At 41.2% G+C, this 22615-nt stretch overlaps 1 protein-coding gene across 1 annotated transcript in view; it reads left to right on the top strand.

The window, feature by feature from the left end:
- The window catches only part of PSMD1 (proteasome 26S subunit, non-ATPase 1), a 74667-nt gene that overhangs the window by 42105 nt on the left and 9947 nt on the right, over positions 1 to 22615 (top strand). Inside the window, exons 17-19 of the mRNA XM_054204788.1 lie at positions 6071 to 6185; positions 9224 to 9340; positions 17881 to 17983. Coding sequence (XP_054060763.1) covers positions 6071 to 6185; positions 9224 to 9340; positions 17881 to 17983 — 335 coding nt within the window. The remainder of the gene's footprint in view (positions 1 to 6070; positions 6186 to 9223; positions 9341 to 17880; positions 17984 to 22615) is intronic.

Below are 22615 nucleotides of genomic sequence, written 5' to 3' on the forward strand. Positions count from 1 at the left end.
AGCACTCGGCCTCAGCCTCCTGACAGTGGGAGGCCTCCTAGAAGTTCTCATTCTTCAGCAGCTCTTGCTTAGGCAACCAGGAGGCATTTCAGAGAAGAACATTGTGGAGGAGGAGGCTGTATTGCACATGAGATAGATGGAGTGAATTCCTGGCACAGCAATAGTTTGGATCCTTCTTGTCGAGAGGACGGGAGAGGAGATGGGGTTTATACTCATGCTTAGTCTACACCAAAATATGTCAGTTTGTTGCATTTTTCTCTGCAGGTTTTCCATCTTCTGTGTTTTCTCCCCTCTGCTACACACACCCCCTTCAGAAATGACTGCAAATTGTGCAATTAGATATCTGCGTTCCTCCTTTAATAACTCATTCGTGGATGAAATGAAACGTCTGTTAAGCTTTTCTTTTTTTATCTGTCACTGCACTACCGAAGCAACTTGTGGAAATAGTTCTATATCAAATGATTAATTCATGTCCGAGAGTTTAGAAAGTCATAAATATTTAGAATCTTTTGAAATATGACTGGAGAGGCTTAATGAGGAATTTAAAAGATATATTTGACATTGTTCTTTAATTCTCTGACATTTCATTTTTCAATGAGTTGTAAAGTCCTTAAATATTTAGACTAAAAAGTGTGTTAGTGATGCTTCAGATGCTTCCATTTTTAGTCTGAATCAGAAGACCTGTGTGATGGTTCATTTTCAGTATTCTGTTTATTTACTTATTGATGCTACCTTACATACATTTGCAGGGTTTAATATTTAAATATTGCTGAAATATAAAGAGAAATGGCAATAGTCCTCTAACCTTCAAGATGTGCAACTTACAGAATTGGAGATTAACTGAGCAAAGGTACTTGGATGTGATTCTAACTGGGCTGTGATCTAAGAAACTAAGCGGAATATGCTTCAAGATATGGCAATTCAAGTTTTTAATTTGTCTTGTGTTGTTGCATGCCTCTTGGGGGAAAAAAAAAAGATAACAGTGGATTATTAAACAGTTGATGTACCTAACAGTATTCCTCAATTTACAGTAGCCCAATAAGGCTCTCATAGGCAAAGCCTACTAAGAATTACAGTATCTGCAGATGTTGCCGTTGTAATTAGCTTCAGAAAAAAAAACACCCAGTTTAGGTTTCTTACAGATTCCTAATAATGCTACGGTAAGAAATGTCTTGTGGTGAAAAGGAAATACAATTTTAGGGCTCTCTGCAAACTATGGTGAGCTTTCCACGGTCAACATCATGGATTGAAAAGAAAAGTGACTGCCTTCTCTGTCCAGCTGATGGGGTTTGTTCATATTAGTCGATGTTAGTAACAGTCAACAGCTTGGGGTTTATTTTGTGAATTTCTGCAATGGAGGCTTAAGAAAAACTTTCATTCCTATCTCTTTGGAAGTAATTGAAGAATCCAAAACTTTCTTTGGTTTCTTAGAAATTCTAGGGCACTTAACAAGCTAAGTATCAGCTTTTATAGCGAGAGTATAACATTTATATGTATTTAAATATGTCACTTATATTTAATTATATCCAGGAGATGAACATCCCCAGGAATGAGATCAAAGTTGAGGCTAGGGCTAAGGTAATTGGGCAAGAGTTGGGCAGCTCCTTTGTTTTCTCTCTGGTTCTGGTTTCCATGAAAATCAAAATCCTTAGCTGCGTAGGGTGTTTGTTTCTCGTGGAGGTTTTGAGAGCAACCAGTTGGTGAGTAAAACTAATAAAATTCTAGCTATTACGTTTTGCTGAGAATCTCTCGTTGCTGTCTTGGTGCATCTTTATTTTTCTTTATGGTTTTGTTTATGACTTCTGAAACAAACCAAACTGGATCTTGGAGGAAGTCCTTCATCTGCGGCCCATGTGTCACAACAGTAGAATTTACCCTGGTGTAGGGTGGAAACAAAGCTGTGGCTGACTAATGTGTTGAAGTCCTATAGAAGAAACTTTTAGGCTTTTTTGGCTTCTTGATTCATTTAGTTTCCTGGTCACAGAACAAAGTTCAAGCTAGTTGTGATGTTGGTTTTTTTTGTGTGGGTCTGGGGTCACTGACGTCTGTGTTCTGATGGCTTATGTAGGAGCAGTTGAGCAATTTTCAGATTAAAATGAAGGAAATAATCAGGCCGTTCTTTTGTTGTTGTTTTGCTGTTGTAGTGAAATATAATTGCAAAAGCAAACTGCTTGAGCAAAACCAGTGTTAGGAAAAAAGGAAGGAACCAGTGCATTAAAAATAATTTGTTTTTTTAAAAATCGTCATTGCCTATCTTTCGAAGATATCCAGCCCAGTTTAGAGACATGCTTTGGTCTTTAATGTAGGAAAGTTTAGATGAAATTACTGGACTGTGTTATGGGAAGGTCAGACTAGAGGACTATGGTACGTTGCTTCTGTTCTCAAAATATATTAAATATACTCTTGGTTTAGACTGTGACTTTTAAGGGGGGGGGGGGGGTGGGAATTGTGTCTGGAGATTAAACTTCTGCCACTAAATCTCCAGATGTTATTCTGGTATTTCATGTGATACTATCTTCTATGTTTAACTTGTAGTAACAACAGATGTCCGTATTAGGACTAAGAGTAGCCTGTTGCTGAGTGTGACTTCTGATAAACCATTTATCTTTTTTTAGTACTGTTTTTAAGTTTTCTCACACTCTTCATTACTTCTCTCCCTCTCCCACCAGAGGTTTCTACTCGGTAACCACATTGATTCAGCACAACAGAGGGGTGGACTTGCTTTGGGAACCAGCGTGGGGCTTGGTAGCAGTGAAGTGGAAGGTTCCTCCATCAGCAGCAGGACATCCCCTCCGTTGTGCAGAATGTCAACTCAGCCCCTCTAAGTGAGGGGTGAAAGCCAGCGGCAGGAGAACGTAGTCATATTTTAAACATGTTCCCCAACTGGGTTACCAGTTGGAAGTAATGCCACGGGAGCACGACTGCAGCCTGTAACTGCTTATTGAGGGCTTTTTAATTTTTCTTTTGGTTACTTGACAGAATTGTTTTGCGTTTTATGTATTTTATTAAGTGTGGCTTTGGGTTTATATGGGCTAGCCTTTGGCAAGAGTGTGTAGGACTTTACATAAAGTGCCTCAGCAATAAAGCGAGCAAGCAAATGTTATTGCTTAAGCATTGATGCCAGCAGTGCTCTCATGTACTGAAGTCCTGTCCCTCTGATAAGCATTTTTACAAGATTCTTTCACTTCCTCAGCCCACTTGTGGTTCTGCCTTCTAGTTCTTCATTACGTGGGAAGACAATTTTTGAAGATTGTGGTTTTGAGAAGGCTGCATTACCAGGAAAAGTGGTGAACCCCTTACATAGCTTTAACTCCCAAAGTAGATTTACAGAATGCTCCCGTCAAAATGTTTGACCGCTTTATGGATAGATTTGAGATAAAAGTGTTTAAAGCAATGGCCACAAATAAAGTAAACCTGGCTAAGAATTCCAAAATCAATTAGCGTATGCTAATCCTGATTTTATAATAAAAACTGTGTTGGAACTTCTGAGCCTTCAGACACAAAGATGTATCCAAGTTAATGATTCTATAAAATCCAGCTTTCTGAACAGGAATTTAATGATTAATGCTTCAAAGTAATCTCATCTTTGCTAGAAGATGTTTTTCTCTTCTCTGGCTCACAATCTGCCTGTTTAACATTTGCTGAAGTAAAGCAAACACAAAGGTGTTAAGAGTCTTTGTGCAAGAGCTGAAGTCTTCTGTGCAGCTGAATGCTTGGGCTCATTTATTATGGGATTTGTGACTCCTGGTCTCCACATCAGCTCATTTTTTAAAAAAACATTGTCAGCATCCAAGCTGTTATTTGAGCAAGAGACTGACAGGTAGTTTTAAATGTGTCTTTTAGTTTATAGTCTTCACTTCTACTGCTTGCTTGCAGAACAGAATCATTCCATTTCCTAGCTCTTCCCCCTTTCTTAAAATTTGTCATCTCAGCTGCATCTTAGAGGCGGCAGAGTTTCCAGCAACTTTGTGTTTGTTCTTCTCTTCTTTTATGTGTTTTGGGGTTTTTTGATGCTGTTTGGAGGGTTTGGTTTTTTTTTTTTTGTAAGGTGGTGGTGGTAGTAGAAGGGATTCTTTCCCCACACAGATGTTTTAAGAAAACTTGTAAAGAAACAGACTGTTGGAAGCAGGGGTGAGGTAGGAGATCTGGGTACTTGCAGCCGTTAGTGCTGAGGGGTTGAGTACCCTCTGAAACCTGGGTGCCTTTGGGTCCCTTCAGCAGTTCTGGAGGAGCACTGGAGCCTTTGTGGTGGTGCTGCCTGTCTGCGATCAACTGGAGCAGAAGAGAATAGTGCAAAGAGGTGTTTAGGACTAGTTATCAGAGGAGACTATGGGAAAGTGTTAAAATAGGAAGAGATAATAGCTAGAGTAGAAATTAACTGATTTTATGTGTAGAGTATAACTGAAGTATGTGTGTGGTTATATGAGCATGTCTTCTGTCCCCAGTCACAATGAAAGAAAGGAATGAACAAGATAATTGCTTAAGGTCGTTCTTCTATGATTCGGGTATTCATTGAAATAAAACCAATGCTGGAGCATACTCTGTAATGGTTTTTCCACCTCTTGAGTTGCTGAGTGCTTTGATAGACACTTAATGAATCCTACATGATGCAGTTATTCCTGTGTACAACCGGTGCTGCTGCCACCCTCCAACCTCCATCTTTCAGTATAGCAAACGTAAGAAGGGAAGCTAAAACTAAGGCGTTCTTGGCTCTTCCTTTGTATGTTTCAGCCTTTGTTCGTTTCAGCCTGAAATCAGTTTATAGTCAAAGTAAACGGCTTGCAAGAACTGCTTTTAGGATTGTGAATGTGACAGTTAAAAAGCTAGTCTGGGCTGCAAGACAGAGTGAGATGGAGTGGATAACCAGATGACGTGCACTTTGAAAACAGACATGATTAAATCACTTGCAATTGGTAGTTTCCCATCTTTCTTTTTCACGAGCATGTACTTGCCAACTGCGTTCCTGCGTTGCTCTTGTGTTAATGGTGTCATGACATTGGGTAAATTTAACAGATTAGTTGTGATGGATGTGCTTGCAATGCCTATGAGTTCAGAATGCATCTTGCCTGATGCAGAGATGCTTATTCTACAAATAATTTTGCCTTTGCTGCATTAGAAATGCTGAAATTGGCAGTGCACGATACTATGAAGTGGTTTGTGTGGCATCAAAATTAACGGAGTCATAAATATGACTACAAAGACAGGATGGAAATGAATACATCTGCACCTGTGAGTTCTGCCCTGCTTCAGAAATACACAATATTCACAAGACTGCATTCATTAGCAACGTCATAAGGCTGTTTGCATTAGCAACATGTGCTTCTTGCTATAGGAAACTAAGGGTTCCCTTTCATCTCCCGCAGCACTGGGCTAGGAGTTCTGTTGCTGTAATGACCAACAGGACACGGGTTCCCAGGTGGCGAGGCACGGAGCCTGTACTCCCATTTCAGACCTCCTAAAAGGCAGCAACATCACAGCATGATCCTGCAAAGAGACAACAGTAGACGTTGCTGATAAACTGCTTGGAAATGTGTTTTCTACCGGCATTTCCTCACACGCTTTGGTTTAGAGCAGTAGGCGGGGGTGAGGAGGAGTCAGCAGAAGCAGTGATTGTGAAAGGGAGGTTGGGACCCACCAACCTTGAAGGTCGATTGACTACTGGAGCTGGGGTTTGTGTCTGCTGATGGGAGATTTAGTACTGTGTGTCTCATGGAGAGTAAACCTCTGCTAGTGGAGTCTGTCACAACAGCATGATTTCTAGACATAAAAATCTCAATAGAGACGTCATTCTGCTGGGTAGTCTTTTAAAGGCAGAAAATATGCACTAAAAAGGAAGACTTTAGTAGTGGGAACTGTGTGTGATACCTGCAGTGATAGGGAAGGTTATTCATTTGTGCACTTGCTTGTCCTCCTCTTAGTCCATTTGTTCACCCCTCTGGTGGCATTTTGAGAAATGCCAAACATACAGTGTGGAAGGAGAACTTCAAATTTTCCAGTGTGAACAGAGTGAAGTCTCTGTATTTTGAAGAACAATAATTGTAAACAACATTCTTTTTTTGCCTTTCTTTAGGACTCCTGAGCAGTGTCCGAGCGTGGTTTCTTTGCTGTCAGAGAGCTACAATCCCCATGTGCGTTATGGGGCTGCCATGGCTTTGGGTATCTGCTGTGCGGGCACTGGAAACAAGGTGAGGACCAGAAGCATCTGTTGCCAAGACTGGTTCTGCTCTCTCCTGCCACAGAGACATTTGTGCGGAAACGTCACTCATAGAGATCAGATTTCTCGCACACGTACACTGCTAGCCAGCTGGAGCACAGCAGTACTGCTTTAGATTCTTTAACTGTCCTGGGCATAGAGATTCTTTTCCTGCTTGTACAGAATAGATAAAGTAGAAGAATGTTTTTATATATTACCGCGACATTCTTGGAATTTTGTCTTAAAAACTTTTCTTAGAGTTTCTTACTGTCAAGTTGCCACCGAAGTTTAAATGTGTGTTCAGTACTCCAAAATCAATACTCCTTTGCCCTTGGAATTGATCTTTTATGGATTGCTCTAGGGGGAACAAGGGGGTGCCAGTGACAGGAAAAACAGCAGGTGTTTTGCATAACTTCTAGCTCCTTTCTTCTTTTCTGTGATACACAATTCATGGAACATCCATGTAGTAAAGCCAAGTGCAATGAACTTAAATTAAATTTGCAGTAGTTTCAGGTGTGTAATTCACAGCCAGTAAATTTTATTCTCACTTTGTAAGTGTCAGTGAAGGATAATTCTCACAGATGATAGCAAGGACCTTTTATAGGAGAAGGGTTGCCACTTCTGCTGTGGGAATTGAGTGCTCATTGGGACGAGCAGGAAGTAAACTTGGGGATAAGCTTCTTACTTCACCCACATATGTATATAATCTGTAGTGGTACTGAATCACAGCTTCAAAACGGGTGCACAGACTGTCCCTGTGGAAGTAATATTTCATGCTTCCAAGTCTTTGATAAATCTCATGCTTATCACTATGATCCCTTCCTCAGCTAGTATTAAACACTCGGTCTGTGGCTTTTGCAAGTGAGTGCTTCCCAGCATGTCACTTGCGTTGTGAAATGCACAGAATGCTGACATGCGCTGCCTGCCATCTTTAGTATCTAAAGCACGTGACTTGAAAGCAAACTGAAAGTCCTATTTTTATCCAGGTTGCTTTATTCTCAAGTGGAAGGTGGAATCAAGGAGCTAATTATTTTTATCCTACTGCATCTGACAAGTTGATTTAAGTGGAAATGCTTTTAGTCACACAAAGTAGTCTGTTTTATTTCCAGATACATTGCGTGATAAAGACCTAAACCATCTGATTATACGCAGGCATGTCTTCCACAGCTTATATTAATAGGTTTTGAAGGCCCAAATATATTCAACTTTGGAGATTGGAAGGTTCAGCTTTTTATCATAGTGGATGTTCCATACATGGTATTGAATTCATGCCAAAGAGTGAATGAGTCACCTTCAGGTGCAGAAGCACAGCCTCCAAGATAGCTCCATTTGCAAAAGCAGTCTAAGCGAAGGCATGATACGATTCTAGAAGCGGTTCTTAGAAATGGTCTTTGGTATAAAATCAGCTTGTTTTTAAAAGTCCCTCACCATGACAAAAATATCACTGAGAGGAGTCTGTGCTGGGAGACTGACGCACTCAGCTGCATGTCCTCAGCTTAAGTATGGACAGGAGAGCTCCGTGCAAGAGATTGCCAAGTGATTCTGTCCGACTTCCGTCATCAAAAGATCACATAATAGATCAAAAGAGCTTTTTGAGCTGCTTTGGGTGGTTGTCAAACTGTTATCTCTCCTGTTCCAAAGACTATCTAACAGCTTGCCATTTCATGCCATTTCAGAGTGCTTTTGGAGAGCCCCCCTGTATTGCCACAGACCAAATTTATCTGTGCAGCGCATGGCTGTACCAACCGCTATCTAAGGTTTATTCCGCTTAGATGTGAAGGCCGGCTGAGCCCACTTAAAACTGTTGAAATGGGTAGTCTTGGTTACTCCTGACACCTTTTGCTTTGCCTCATGTCCAGCTCCGTAGTGAGCCGATTCAGACACAAACTCACAGAAAACTGACCCAGGTAGCAACAACGAAAAAGGGAACAGCTCTCTCTTGAATTATTGAGCTGGAAAAGCTCATTGAGAGGTGAGACAAAGGCTGCAGCTGGCACAGGGAAAGGGAAGAGGCTGGATAGCTGGAAGGAAGTTGAGGACAGAGAGGGTTCTCATTTTGGCAGCAGGGAGTTTAGATGAGCTCAGTTGTCCTGTCTAATGTACGCTGAGGACCTTGTATGGTTAGAAATGAATTTGTGTCTGTGGTAATTCTATGTATGTTTAAGTCATGGCTTGTGAAGTGGCAGAACTGAAAATGGAAATTAAAAAATGTGCCTAAAGAGATGATTTAGTCGAGTTACCTGCAAATTGCACATGCTGGTCTTGGGTACATCTAAGCAGCATTTATTACAATAGACTCTCTTATAGCCTTTCATAATCAAAGACTGCATTGAAAGGAATGCTTACTGATAGATCATCGTGGATCATGTTCCTGCTGTGCTTAGCTGGGAAATTACTGAATTTGAAGAACCACTAGCGCGTTTTGAAATGTTTTCAAAACCTAGATTTACTGTATGGCTGCTCCAAGGCAGCCTCACTTGATGTAGGTTTGAAATGAGCGCTTTCATGTGATGCTAAATGTTACAGGTTCTAACAATAAAGTGTAAGGCCAAGAATTTGGGACCTGAATCGTTTTACCATCTATTTTATAACCTCCAACATGTTCTATATGGTATCTCTGGTTCATTTGTTTCTTACGCAGAAAATGAAGGTAACGCTGATGTATTTTGTTGGAAAGAACGGCAAAGAAAGTGTACGAGTAATTTATGCATACTATTTAAGACATGTCAGTAGTTCTAATGTGCTGAATGCCTCTGTTGCTTATAACAACTATTGTTTATTTGTTACCCTGTTTCTGCAGGTAGATCTTGTTCCATCCATCACTTGGTTTTTGTGTTGGTTTTTTTTTTTCTTCTTCCTGATTTATGAGAATCCACAGATTTCTGGTTCATTTACCAAGAACAGGCAAAATATGTTAAAAAGTATATCTGATAGCATCCATCTGGTAACCTTCCATTAGAGTACTGAATCCTGGGATACTAAAAATAATAGTATTAACTTTGCAATTGCTTATTTCTTGGTTTTTTTTAGGAAGCAATTAATTTGCTTGAGCCGATGACAAATGATCCTGTGAATTATGTACGTCAAGGAGCTCTGATTGCATCTGCCCTTATCATGATCCAGCAGACTGAGATTACCTGCCCAAAGGTAACGTGGCGTACCTTACATACCAGCTTGTTAGACGGAAAAATAGTCTTGGATGCCAAATCTTTGGTGCTTGGCACTGCACGTGAGCATTGGCAAGAGAGTGTACGTGCCTCGTAAAGAGCCAGAGGTGAATGCACAGCAGGAAGCTCCTGCACGGATGAGAGCGTGCAGTTTTGAACGGGGGAGCGATGCACGCTGATTGAAACATGCCTGATAGATCACAGCGTTTCCACTCTAGGTGTTATGAGAATAAACAGTCTTTCTTAAAAGGTCTAAAAGCATCTTATAATGATACAAAAGTGACTGTCTTCCACTAACATGTACTCCTGTATGTTCATGATTTACGTGAACACCATTGCGTAGTGAAGAAGTCGGTTTTTGTGATAGTGAATTTAGTTTTGGATGTGGTCAGGGTGCAGGGAAGTCCTGTTATAACTATGTTTCCTTAGTAGCTAGTCTTACACCTTTCAGGTGAAACAATTTCTACAGTCTGAAATGGCTTAGTGGCTTTGTAGCGAATACTTTTTTTTTTTTTAATGGAGTTGCTCAGAAGGCAAAAGGGATTGCATATGCTGTGTTTAGCTTTTAAAAATAGATTGCCCTGTGAATATATGACAGATGAGGATATGCAAACATTTGTACAGACTAAAAGTCCGCATTAATAGAAGCTCTGAGGTTCCACATTTCATCCGCGCTGGTGAGTGCTGAGGCAGAGCAGTAGCTGGTGCTTCGCTATTCATCTGTCATATACGGGTTGCTTTTACTGATGTCATTTTAGAAGTTGAACTGTGATAAAAACAGCCATTTTTTTACTGCATTTGGATGGGGAGAAAGAAAAAAACCTCTTTGTCCAGTGGAAAATTTTACTTGGGAAAATCAGTGAAGGAAATCTACAAATACAGGTGTTTGGGTATTTCCAAGTCATGGAACATGAAAATTTGCTGGCAGACAGTTTGTTCCTTTGAATTATTTAAAAAAAGAAAAAAAAAAAAAAGGCAAAAAAACCCATTAGTTTTCACTGAGCAGAATCTGGGAGTGTGTTTATATTATCAGAATTGTAGTGCAACTGAATAAGCCAGTGAAGAACACTGGAGTTCTATTGCATACCCTCATCTTCTAAGATACAAAGTCTCTGTAATGTGAAGTAGAATTATCTTTCTGTAGAAAGAAACTGCTCGTTTTTATCATTTCTTCCTTGGTCAGGTGCTTGGAATGCCAGCCCTCAGTATAGGAGATCAGGTTTAATCATTTTTCACTCCTCTAATTTTGGCAAAGTTGTATAGCTCCCCTGTGCCTCAGTTTCCCACCTGAAAGAAATAAGGATGATTCTTTCTTCTATGAAATGATATTATGAGAATAAATTAATTTTAGTTTGCAAAGCACCCTAATCCTCTTGGGATGGAAATTGCGGACTGCTGTGAATCAGTCAGACATCTGAGACTTTTGAGATAATTGGTGAAAGAATCTGTGTGTCCTAAAGAAAAGCGCAAACAGGAGAAGAGCTAGCACAAATACAGGTCATTTGAGGTGTGTCGTAAGTCAGATCTCTTTCCCCAAACGGGCCTGGTAACCTCGAGTTCAGAGCTGTGTGTAATGCCTGGCCTTGTTAAGTGGGTGATTGAAATGTTGGCTAGCAAATACAGGCTGAGATGTATAGTCTGGGGTTCAGTGGCTTGTTTTAAAATGGGGAGAGGATCTGAAAAACCTTTATGCCAGAAGCCCTCTTTGAGCCAAAATTTGTGTGGTGTTACATAATATAGATACAGAAGGCAATTCGTTACCCACTCATAGAAGCACTGTAGATATTAAAAAAAAAAAAAAAAAAAAAACAAACAAAAAACCCCCCCAAAACCTACAGATTATGAAGTAATGAGGAGTCCCTGAAATAGTCTGCTAATTTAGGAACTAAATACAGAAATACCGATTTTACTTGTTCTAATGCCCCAAAAGTTAGCTAGAACCATCATCGCTTCTTGCTCAAAAGTAAAAGGAATATTTTGAGGAATATGTTGCCAATTAAGTTATTTATTATCCATGGGAAACTTTTTTGGAGCTCTGTGCCAGTCTGAAGAAAAATTATTTTACTCTGATGTGACGGGGTAGAGTTCAGAAAATAGCCATTTTGGGATTACAGTGACATGTTCTGATCTGATTAGATTCCTACATGGCATGCTGGAGCACTGTGTGCCAAAGTGTCTAACCTGATGTGAGTGTTTGCATTGCTGGATAAGCAGCTAGTGAGAGTGAGAGGAGCGTGATGGATTTCATATCCCACAAGCCATATTTGTGTGATTTGATTTAAGAATCAAAGTATTTTGGTTTGAAAGAAACCATTTTTGTTGTGGGAGAATGTATATCTATGCCTTTGAATCACCTTTGCTGTCTTCTTTCCATTGCATTCCTCATCTTCCTTGTTGCGCTCACTCTTTATTTAAACGAGTAATTTAAAGAGTTTAAATTTAAATAAAGAGTTTACATAAAGAATTGTCATGATATGGAAGTCCCTTGAACTTGCAAGTTGCTTAAGCGTCAAGAGGGGTAGCAAATCTTGTGTAAAGCTAATTTGGGCTCTTTGGAGTTGAAACACAATTCCTCCATGTGCAGCCAGCATGATTTTCCTGACCTCTGTTGGTACATTTAAGAACCATATTAGTGCAGGATATAAACAATAACAAGTTTATTTTGTGAAATGGAATCCTAAATTATAGATGTGATGAGATCACTGTAACAGAAATCAATGACAACTTCATTATGCATTCCTGACCTGCAGGGCAATTAAGACAGCAATTTTGGAGACAAACTACATGTCTAACATCTTGAATTGAATTTACTTATTCCTGGTTTTGTGTTAGGATAATCATCTTGGCAAAATGAGAAGATAATAAGCAAGGTTAAGGCTTTCCATCCATTCTCATTCAGTCATCTTAGCCTGTTATCCTTAAGATGTTGTGAAGAAACCAGGACCAGATTACCCCCCACATTTTGATGAAATGCTAGGTCTTGCTAGGATGCCAGAATGATTTTTGCAATATTCTAGGAGCACCTTACACCTTCATGTAAGTCTGTTACTGTTAGATGCTTTTGCATACCGCATGCTCTTTGAAGAGAGCGTGTGTATGCAGAATAACTTCAACTTTTGAGGAAGATAAACTTTGCATGTTCAGTCTAAAACCTGTTTTAGTAAAAACAGATTACCAAACACTCTTGTTCTTAAGAACTTGCATTTGCAAAAAGCATCATGCACATCACCTGCCACTGTTTCCCTAAGTTAACTGTTTATTAAGTTTTATTCTTAACAATCTCACAGGCTTCATGTGCATGGGTGTTGACTGGTGGAAGGAGAAGTGCTAAACAGCCTTATAAATGATAAATGACAGCCCCTCGGGTTTGTGGTAGGAAATGGTGCTGTTTCATTCTCATCTCTTAAAGCCTGTGTTGTTTCCTCAGTGTTTCCAAGGTTGCGCGTTTGGCTTTGTTTGAAATCAGTGGCGTGTAATTTTGGCCAGCACTAATTATCAGAATGGTGTGTTTGTGTGTGCGTGTATTTTGTTAGTTCAGATGACATGAGTCACTGCCTACGTCTTAGTGTTCCTCCTGGAAGTCGCTCAAATAAATTTCTTGATAGCATTTCCAAATGCTATAAAATTTTTAAAGTGCTTGAAGATTTCCACAGAGAAACAGAGCCTGTGGGTTTCACAGCATATTAAATAAACCTATACAGTAGTCTGGGATGTGCTCGTTGCTGTGGTTTGAAGAAAAAATAGTAGCAGATTAAAGGGCTCTACTAGACAAACTCTGGCAGATTTTGCTTCAACAGCTGACAAAAGTGAAGCTGTCTGTTGACACCTTGCTCCATTCTGTAGGAGGTGAGTGCCCCAACAGCAAAGGCAGAACTGATTTTTTTTTGTCTGTACCGCTCTTGCTTTCTCCAAAGAGCTGGAACAATGGCTCCACGTGTGGATGATACCTGCCTGAACCGCTGCAGCTGGAGCTGCCAAAGCAGGCTTTCCCCAGCAGCAAAGAAGGTTTTACAGCTGGGACCTGATCCAGTCAAAAATCCGCTCCTGTGAAGCATTTGCTTTATAGGAACAGCCTGAATAAGCGTGCAGGCCTACCCTGCATTCGAGTGTCGAGGCAGTTCTGCCATCTCGGTTTGCCTGGTTCTCGAGGCCAAGTGGAGTAGCCTCATGCTCTTTCATAGAACAATTTTGCGTCCACTGATGCTAAAGTAAAACTTTGACAAGGGCACACTTTCTCAATACGTTTTCCAGGGTTGGCAGTGGTCCACAGTTCATGGTGCACATCTATGCAGAATTTATCTGAAAGCAGAACGCTCTCGCTGTGACACCACATATTTTGTATTTTAAGAAGTAGAGGATATAAGGACTATTTCTTATTGTAGCTGTTCAGCACTTGTTCATTGAACGCCTGCTCTCAGCTGGTTCGCTGCTGTAACCTGTCCGTGTTGCCTGGAGAGGTGGCAACTGATCTGCTCAGGTTTAGCAGGCAGGTTTCTGTCCCTTGGTCCCTTGCAGTTGTCGGTGTCCCGGTGCCACAGCTGGTAGGTTCCTGATGGGCTTGTTGCCCAGGTATTTTGTTCATCTGCTCTGGACTAATGTAGATGTGAGCAGGACCTATGGAAGGCATATTAGGGAGAAGGTGCTCACAGGGGCAGAAGCCACAATCAAGGAAGGTGCACGACTTCCCCTGCCAGCCCTGCCTCGCCTTTCCTGAGAGAGGTGTTTCTGCCCTCTGTCCCGAGAGGCTGCTCCGACAGACTTCGGATGCCAGCATGAACATTAGCAGTTCTGCTGAATGTCTTCTCACTTCACCCAGGGTTTCGTTCTCTGAGGATTTGATTACGGTGTAAATTGCAGATTACAGTCCACCGAACGAGCTTTGTAACATCCGTCTGTTTTTGTAAATATTTCGAACCCAGAAGCTGAGCCCAGAGTGACGGGAATGATGTGCTCTAAATGGAGGCACTGGAATCCTACTGCTCAGCTCTCAACCATAGGGATGGTTTTATGTGGTGCTTCGGTGTCTCTGTGTGTCTGTCCCAAGGAACATCTGAAGGCTTTGGTTCACCTAGTCTGCATGTGGTTGCCCTTGATACTGCACGAGGCCACCTTCCAGGTTGCAAATGCAGACTAAGGTATTTTTCCAGTGTGCAAGAGGTCAGGCGTAAGAAACAAACTATTTATATTAAACGTGTAACCCTCAGTGTAAGCTTTTATAAATAAAAATCGGGAGACCGTGAAAAAGCATAAATGGAGTGAAGCGAGAGCAGAGTTTGGTCAGTATATCCAGAATAAACCCTGTATTGTGTGTGCAGTATCTCCCTGCCACACGTGTGTCCGTGCGGCTGCCCTGAAAATGTATGTTCCTTCTTTTTCTTAGCTTTAATAAATTCAAGGAAATTTAAGTCACCTGCTTTTGAGAACAGGGACTAGTGACAAAAACTTTTTAATGCAAGGGGGAATTGGTGAATAAAGAACTAGTATCAGCACACAAATTGTTGGACTGACTTAGGCTGAAAAATGGAAATAGCTGCTGGTTTTCCCCTGTCAGTTTTAGTAAATGCCTCCTGCTTTTACCAGAGAAGTGTTGTTTTGTTCAGCTTCGCTGCTCCTGTTTTTAAAAGTGGCTGGCTGCTCTGGTGTTTCATGGTTGTGAGACTGTCCGTTTGTGTGAAACAAATAAAGTAATGTTAATACAGTCGTGTGTAGCAGGTCATGATTTACTTGTATGAATGTCAATAATGTCTTTCACTGTCGCAGATTTCTTTAAATGTCTTCAGGTTAGATGCCATCACTGGTGAAGGGGTTGAGGTGACAAGTAGTACAGCTGGGTTAGTGGCTGAAAGAGCGAAGGCAGGAAAGGTATCAACCGGAGAGTGTCTGTTCCTTCAGGGCAGCTGTCTTTTAAACGGTTTGATGAGTTAATATGCATTGAGAACTATTTGCAGAAACATGCAATCTTAATCTAAGTGGTCACTAAGTGTTTAGGGATGCCAAGCAGTGTCGCAGCTCTTGGGTATAATGCTTGTGCGTTGGAGAGGCAACCTCTGTCTTCTGTCCATCACAGACATTAGACATAATCTCTCAAAGGTAAAGTCTCAGCTTCTATGTGTCAAAAATTCACACATAAAATGTGGTAAAATATATTGCTAGCATTACCTCGGCTGCAGGATTAAGTCATGGCTCTGATGTGCTTTTACTGGAGAATCTGATCTCATGTTTTGCTGAGAAACTCCTGCAGTTTGATTTATCCCCTCAGCTCTTCGTTATGTTTTGATCTTTTTTTTTTTTACCTTGATGAATCCCAGTTTAACAAAATGTTATTCTCAGCACGGGTCTCATGTCACTGACTCAGTCATATGAATGGTTGTTTTTTTCACGGGTGCAAAAACTCTTTCTGTAAGCGCTTTGAGATTCCCCAGTGCACCCCAAGACAGGCCACGTGCTAGAAGTGATGCCTCTGAAGGCTGCTCCTGGTGCTCAGTGCTGCCCACCCGCAGGACAGCTCTGGAGCTTGTGGTGTGCTGCATGGATGGGGTACGGAGTGTCATCAGAGTCAGTGTTTAAGCCTCCTTCACTGGCACAATTGGGCACTGGGAGCATCGGAGGCCGTGCAAGGGTACGTTCCTGGTGGTGGTGGTGGAGCTTGGCACCTTTGCCTGCAGCAGACACTTTAAGTGTGTTTCACAAATGAAAGGTAGGACCTTTCCTCAGATGTTTGTCACTGAGTAAATATCACTGGTATCCCTGGAGAGGCCCATATTCTTTGGATGCGAAAAGGGGCTAGGGGGTTGTCTCGTATTAGGGTTTTATACTTGGAAACGTTAACTGTGTTTGCAATACTAGGAGCTGCTCTGTGTCTCTGGTGGCTGTGTCTGGCCCTGCTGCCTTGAGCTAGAAGTTTGTCCTCTCATCTGTGCCTGCAGATCTAGGAATAGGACTTGGGATACCAGCAACAAAGTGGACCAGTAGCGGGGAGAAGCTTGTTTAAGACATCTTGGAAGGAGACTTTTTGAAAAGACCTCCTTTGCTTTTGAGCATATGTTGTGGTTTGGCCTCAGACGACAACAAAGAACCCCGTGCCGCTCTCCCAAGCTTCCCCAGTACGGGGAAGAATAGAAAGAAAAAGGTAAAACTCATGGGTTGAGACAAAGGCAGTTTAACAAAACAGCAAAGGGAACAAGAAAACAACAACAATGCCAGGGATAGAGGAATATACAAACACGATTATGGTCAGAGACCGGACAGCCCGCTCCAAGCCGAGACTTCCTGCCCTCCCTCCCGCAGCTCAGACTGGGCATGGCTCACATGGGGTGGAATACCTGTGTCCCTGCCAGAGCCTGTGGAAAATTAACCCTATCCCTGCCAGAACCAGGACAGCGTAGAATCGTTTAGGTTGGAAAAGACCTTTAAGATCATCAACCTAATACTGCCAAGTCCGACACTAAACCATGTCACTTAGTGCCACATCTACACATCTCTTAAATGCCTCCAGAGATGGTGACTCAACTGCTTCCCTGGGCAGCCTGTTCCAATGTTGGATAACCCTTTTACTGAAGAAATTTCAAGTGAAGGCTTAGTATGAAACAAAACGTCACATGGATATCTGGATTAAAATTAATTTAGGGAAGAGGAATAAAAGATTCTTGCAGACATGCTGTGGATGGGGTGCAGCTTTCCAGGTTTTGACTAGGTTGCAGGTTGAGATATCCTGGTCTGCTTTTTCAGTTATAAAAATTACTTCAGCTCTATTGTTGCTGCACTGCATATATTCAAAGACATTAAGACATATATATATTCAAAGACATTAAGTTATTGATATGTGATAAAGCCTTAGATATTGTTGGATGTGATACTGTTCTGTGTCTTCAACAGCTGGTGAACCAGTGATTGAAGCAGTGATGATAATATAAGCAAAGGTTTAGCAATTTCCCTTACTACTGTGTGCTTAAGATACTGTGATGAACATACCATGGTATAAACTATTACTTTATTAAATATTTTCAATAATGTTTTTCACTTTAAAGGTAGGGGTGCAGTAGCAAAAATTGCTAATGATGCACCATAGGGGAATTATCAATACAGCAGAAATATTGTACAGGAAAAACAGAATAGGTTTGAAGTTTTCAGCAGTAGGAGTTGGAGGAAATTTAATAAAGCGCGGTGTCACGCACCTTAGAACATATAGTAGTTCTTGCTACAAACTCATCTGTTGGTCTTTTATTCCAGTGACTCTCCAGAGATTCTCAGGCTATTCTTGTAAGGCCTGCAAAATGTGGTTTGGAAACGTACATCCATCTTGACTATTTTAAAATCGCTATATGGGTATCTTCAAGTGGGAAAACCTCTGTAATTAATTATTAGTGGATGACTTGTAACACCAGTGACTAAAGCCATTGAAAAGATGAATGTCGTCCTAGGGTGCAGAAATCCATGATGCTTCCAGTAAAGAGAGAATATTTGACTCATGCAATCAGTTTTATAATCTCTCTCTTTTTTTCTTTTTATTTGTTTATCCAGGTCAGCCAGTTCAGACAGCTCTATTCCAAAGTGATCAATGATAAGCATGATGATGTTATGGCAAAGTTTGGAGCAATCCTGGCACAAGGCATTTTGGATGCAGGTAATTCCTCAAACCGTTAAAGCAGTTAAAATTTCTTAAACTTATTTGGCTACAATAGCTGTAATAGAAAATTTCGTTTGGGGTATGAGGTGCTAGCTTTATGCCTGTTGTGTAATAGTAGCAAGAAATCACTAATTTCAAGTCATTTTATCTAATTAAAGAAATAAACTCTGTTCTGTACTTTTAGCTTGTATCAGCATGCTTCTGTTAGGAGAGACTCAGTCCAGTCATTGGGGCAGAATTTGTGTCCAGAACTCAGAACAAATATGATCTTTTTGTTCTAAGTCTGTTTTGCCACCCTGAATATTGATTTATAGCACAACAGATTGGTTCTTTATTTTTCAAAGCAAGCAACTGCTCCAGAAATACCTTGTGGTATCCAGTCCTCATATTTTGCCTTTTCTGTTAAAATCTGACCTAACCAGATTAAAAAAAAAAAAAAATATATATATATAGATATATATATATATGTTTTTTAATAACTAGGTTTTGCCTCTTTCCTGATTATTGCGAGGTGTTGCACAAAGAGAGAAGCACAATTAACTGCATCGGTGTTATTTCAGAAAGCTCAATTTCACAGGCTACTCTCTTTTTCTAGCATAGGAAACATCACATCATGAGTGTTAATGACGAAATGTTGAGCAGGAGCAGGTTCTCTAAAGACACTTTGCATTAATAAGGACTGAGTTGCAGGGCCTATTAAGGAAGGTTTCTGTAAGCAAAGAGGACAGACAATGTTTTGGTTTGAATTTTTCCTTCTGCTGGAGTTAAGACTTGTACAGTGCTGTCTGTGTCAGTAGCACCCCCTTCCCAAGTTTCCAAACACAGTTTCTTCCATCTGCTCTCTCGTGCTGTGGCCTTTTCTTGCCATGCATCTCCCTATTCCCTGTGGTAGGTAGAAACAAGCTGGTTTTCCCTGTTCTGAGCCCAAGGTTAGTCCTGAAGTCACATAAGCAAAGGAGACTCATATTCCCCTCTGTGGATGGCTTAAGCACAGCAACATGCACTGTAGTTACGCAGTGTCTGTATGAGATCACTACATCTCCAAGCCATGTGGTGGGGGGAGAAAAACTTAGGGCTGCCTGCACCTATCTGCATGGAAGCGTGCTTAAAAAGCTCTCTTCCTGGTGAGCATGCGGCAGTCGGGCTGCTCGGTGCTCTATGATGAGGGCTGCTCAGAGAATGAAGCAACAGGAACCACCTCCTTTATCTTTTTTGCCTCCCAGGTAGCCCTCCTGGAGCTCAGCCTTAGCAGTGCTCTTGGCACAAGGCTGTTATAATAATTTTGGTCATTCCCGTACTCATACTGTGCTGCTGGGAAGCCAGAACCCAGCTCAAGGAGATTTTTCTCTCAGCAGTACAGACCTGCTTCGAATTCCTACCTTTAAGATTAAATCATAAAAATGAAGCTAAAACCTTCTTTGCTTCCTGTGTCACTCATGTATTGTATAATGACTTGGAAACCAGAAGCATCCAATTTTAATAAACTACATGTGAATTTGTGCCAACTTTAACCTCTTTATTTCTTGCTGAGTGGCTGGGGGAAGGCTGTGGACTACCCTTTCTTAACCTATTGCCACTTTCATTAGATCTTCTTAAAAGAATAAATTCTTTTTATCTCTCCCATACTACTACAAGAGCTTATCTGAAACAATGAGCTATAGAATTTAATTATCGCTACCAGGAAGAAAAGGTTCTTTGTGTCATCTGCTACAGTTGGGGCAATTGAGTTTGGGATTTTTTGTTGGTTTTCCTTTTTTTTTTTTTCATGAGGGAAAGACAGAAGTATAATTCTCTTCAAATGACAGGCTTTGATCAAAAGTGCAAGATTTCCAGTGTGCAGCTGGGAAATGCTGCACTGGAGGTGGGGTTTTTGCTCTGACAATGAGGTAGTCGTCAGACTGGTGGTTTCATGGAAGGGGCAAGGTACTTTGAAAACACTGAAGTGGAAATGAAGAATTTGGTTGTTGTCTAATTGTTAGGCCCCAGCAGCTACAGTTTTACTTCTTTAATAAAATAAGAAAAATGTAGACACTCTAAATTTAGCTTAGAGATATTTTTTCCCCCGAAGCCTGTGAACTTTTATAATGCTCCCCTTCATGTACAAAAACACTCTCTTGTTCCAGGCTAATGGCTCCCTTTCTGTTTTTCACAAAATCAATATACTTCATTTTCTGGAGTATGTATTTGTGAATGTGAGCTACAAAAGGGATATACTAATCTCATTAGATGTTGGCGTTTTACCTGCTTGAAAACTGTTTTGCCCTCTGGACTCTAGGTATCTTCTCTGGTTCTTAATGCCACATTTCTCCATTAGTAAGATAAGAGGAGCGGCAGCCACTACACAAATACCTGTGTGGTTTATCTGGAAAATCCTTCTCTTGATATGTAGGAAAGGTTTGTGTGGGGTCAGCAGTGCAACGGGTTGGGGACGGGGTGTAGCACTGGGCATGCAGACTGAAGCCAAAGAAGCTGTTGACAACCTGACAGTGAAGGTCCTGGATTCCCCACTGTTCGGAGACATTTGCAATGCGTGATGAAAAAGAAAGTGTCATCCAAATTACAGAGGAAAGAGTTGCCTCTCTCCTCATTGCTGTCTCTCCACATCTGCATCTTGTATGATGTGTTATATTTTGGATGTTAAAAACTTCAGTACAAAAAATAAACTTCGATGCATGAGGTCTGCTCTTCCACATGTTGAATTCAGCGCTCCTATTTCCCACCTTTCTCCTGCCTCTCACTGTTCATAAGCTCTTCATGTAAGTTGGGTCTTACTCTCTGGTAGTTAAGAAAAAAGCCATTATCCTGTGCTAATGTTTTTGTCCATTAGATGAGAGCTACCTTGTGTTTTGTTGCCTGCGTGAATTGGGTTGCTGGCACATGCTGAAATCAACTTTGATGGGGTTTTGGTGGCTTGTCCTGTGAGATTTTGACTTTTCTGTACTGCCACTGCTAACAGTTCAGGTTGTCTTTGTTCACTACATAGATGAAGCGGATGGGGCTTTGAGCAACCTGGTCTAGTGGGAGGTGTCCCTGCCCATGGCAGAGAACTAGGTCATCGTTAAGGTCCCTTCCAGCCCAAACCGTTCTATGATTCTATGATAAGTCTTTGCTGATAGAGAAAGAAACAGTATGATACGTGTGAAAATGGGATCCTGCCTAAGCCAGGGTTGGAAACTAATTTCCAAGGTCCACCAAGCATCTTTATCTAATGACTGTTGTGCTGTGTTCTCCTGGGCTACACTGCCAGAGTATTACCAAGTGCCACCATGACATATGTAAGGACTGAGTTTATCAAAGCATATAAATCATCAGCGTCTGCTTGCTGCACTCCCCCTCTTATTAACTGATGTTAAACTTTTAACCAGCAAATCCTCATAGCCTGCAGAACAGCCACTTTAATTCCAGCAAACCTTGTCACAGTGGCAGTTTGAATTCTGGGAGATAGACACTATAGTACTACCCAAGGAGGCCTGAAAATGTTTCTTGTGGTTTTTTTGAAAATTTTTTTTCCAAGCTTCATGTCACAGCTTTCATCCATCCAGCCAAAGATCTGGAATGTGTTCCCTTCCAGGTTGTCGGGACTGCTACTTAATCATGAAGATAAATCACAGTTTTGCAATATCATGTCTCCCCACCTTTCCTGCTCCCTGCAGGACCCTGGGAGTGAGGGTGGGCTGTGTGTGGGTGTAAAACAACAGAAAGTAGCATGACAGCATCTTTTGAATATGAAATCTGTTACTCATCCAGGAAATTCCAGAGATTGGATAATATAATTCTAAAGGTTAAAATAAATTCTGAAAATTGAAGTCCAAAAGTTTGATAAAATCTAGTTAAGCTGCTTGTGCAACATCACTGGGCTGCTTGATCCAGAATATCTACAGATTACTGACCTGGCCCTTACACAGTGATGCAGTGAAGAGAAGTTCAAAGTACAGATGGGGGAGAAGAGCAGAAATTTGAGTGTGCAGTGTTTGACATGTTTAAGGATAGCACAAGACCTCAGGCAATCCCTCCTTAATGCTGTGGTAAATTCAAGTAGAAAGGTGAGAGATTGGTATCGGAGGAAATAATGAGAAGCAGAGGAGACCGTATCATTGTCTTTCTTCAAAGAAGGAGTTCTCTAGTCAAATAGCAGGAGATCTACTGCTACCACAAAGGGAAAAGGAAGGAGATAGCATGTATGCAGAGTATCCTACAGGAGGGCATCAAAATCCGCCACCTTCCATTGCTTCTCCTGAGACTAACGCTGACAGATACCCAAGATGAGATTACGGCTTCATTCAGGGCTTTCATTAGTTTGGGCAGCAAAAATTAATTTTGCTTGTCTTTAAAACTCAGAGACAGCTCCGTTGCTGCCTGGCCCTGTAGAGGTGGCTGGTTGTGCGAGGCAGGGGAATGGTACTCCAGTTGGGGATTTTCAGCTACAAAGTGCTCTGAGTTTGCAACTAGTGGGTGTTTGTATTTTAACGAAGTTACCCTCCCTGCACCCGTCTTGTCAGCGGTAATGGACTTGCCTGGTGCCCTCTTCAACTCAATCCATTGTGTTCATCAGAAGACTGAAGATCAGATTAACACTTTCTCACTCTGTCTGCAAGCCCAATCTTTCAATTTGGTTTCTAGCTGGATGTT

The sequence above is a fragment of the Rissa tridactyla genome, chromosome 6 (assembly GCF_028500815.1).
Source record: "Rissa tridactyla isolate bRisTri1 chromosome 6, bRisTri1.patW.cur.20221130, whole genome shotgun sequence".
Taxonomy (NCBI): Eukaryota; Metazoa; Chordata; class Aves; order Charadriiformes; family Laridae; genus Rissa; species Rissa tridactyla.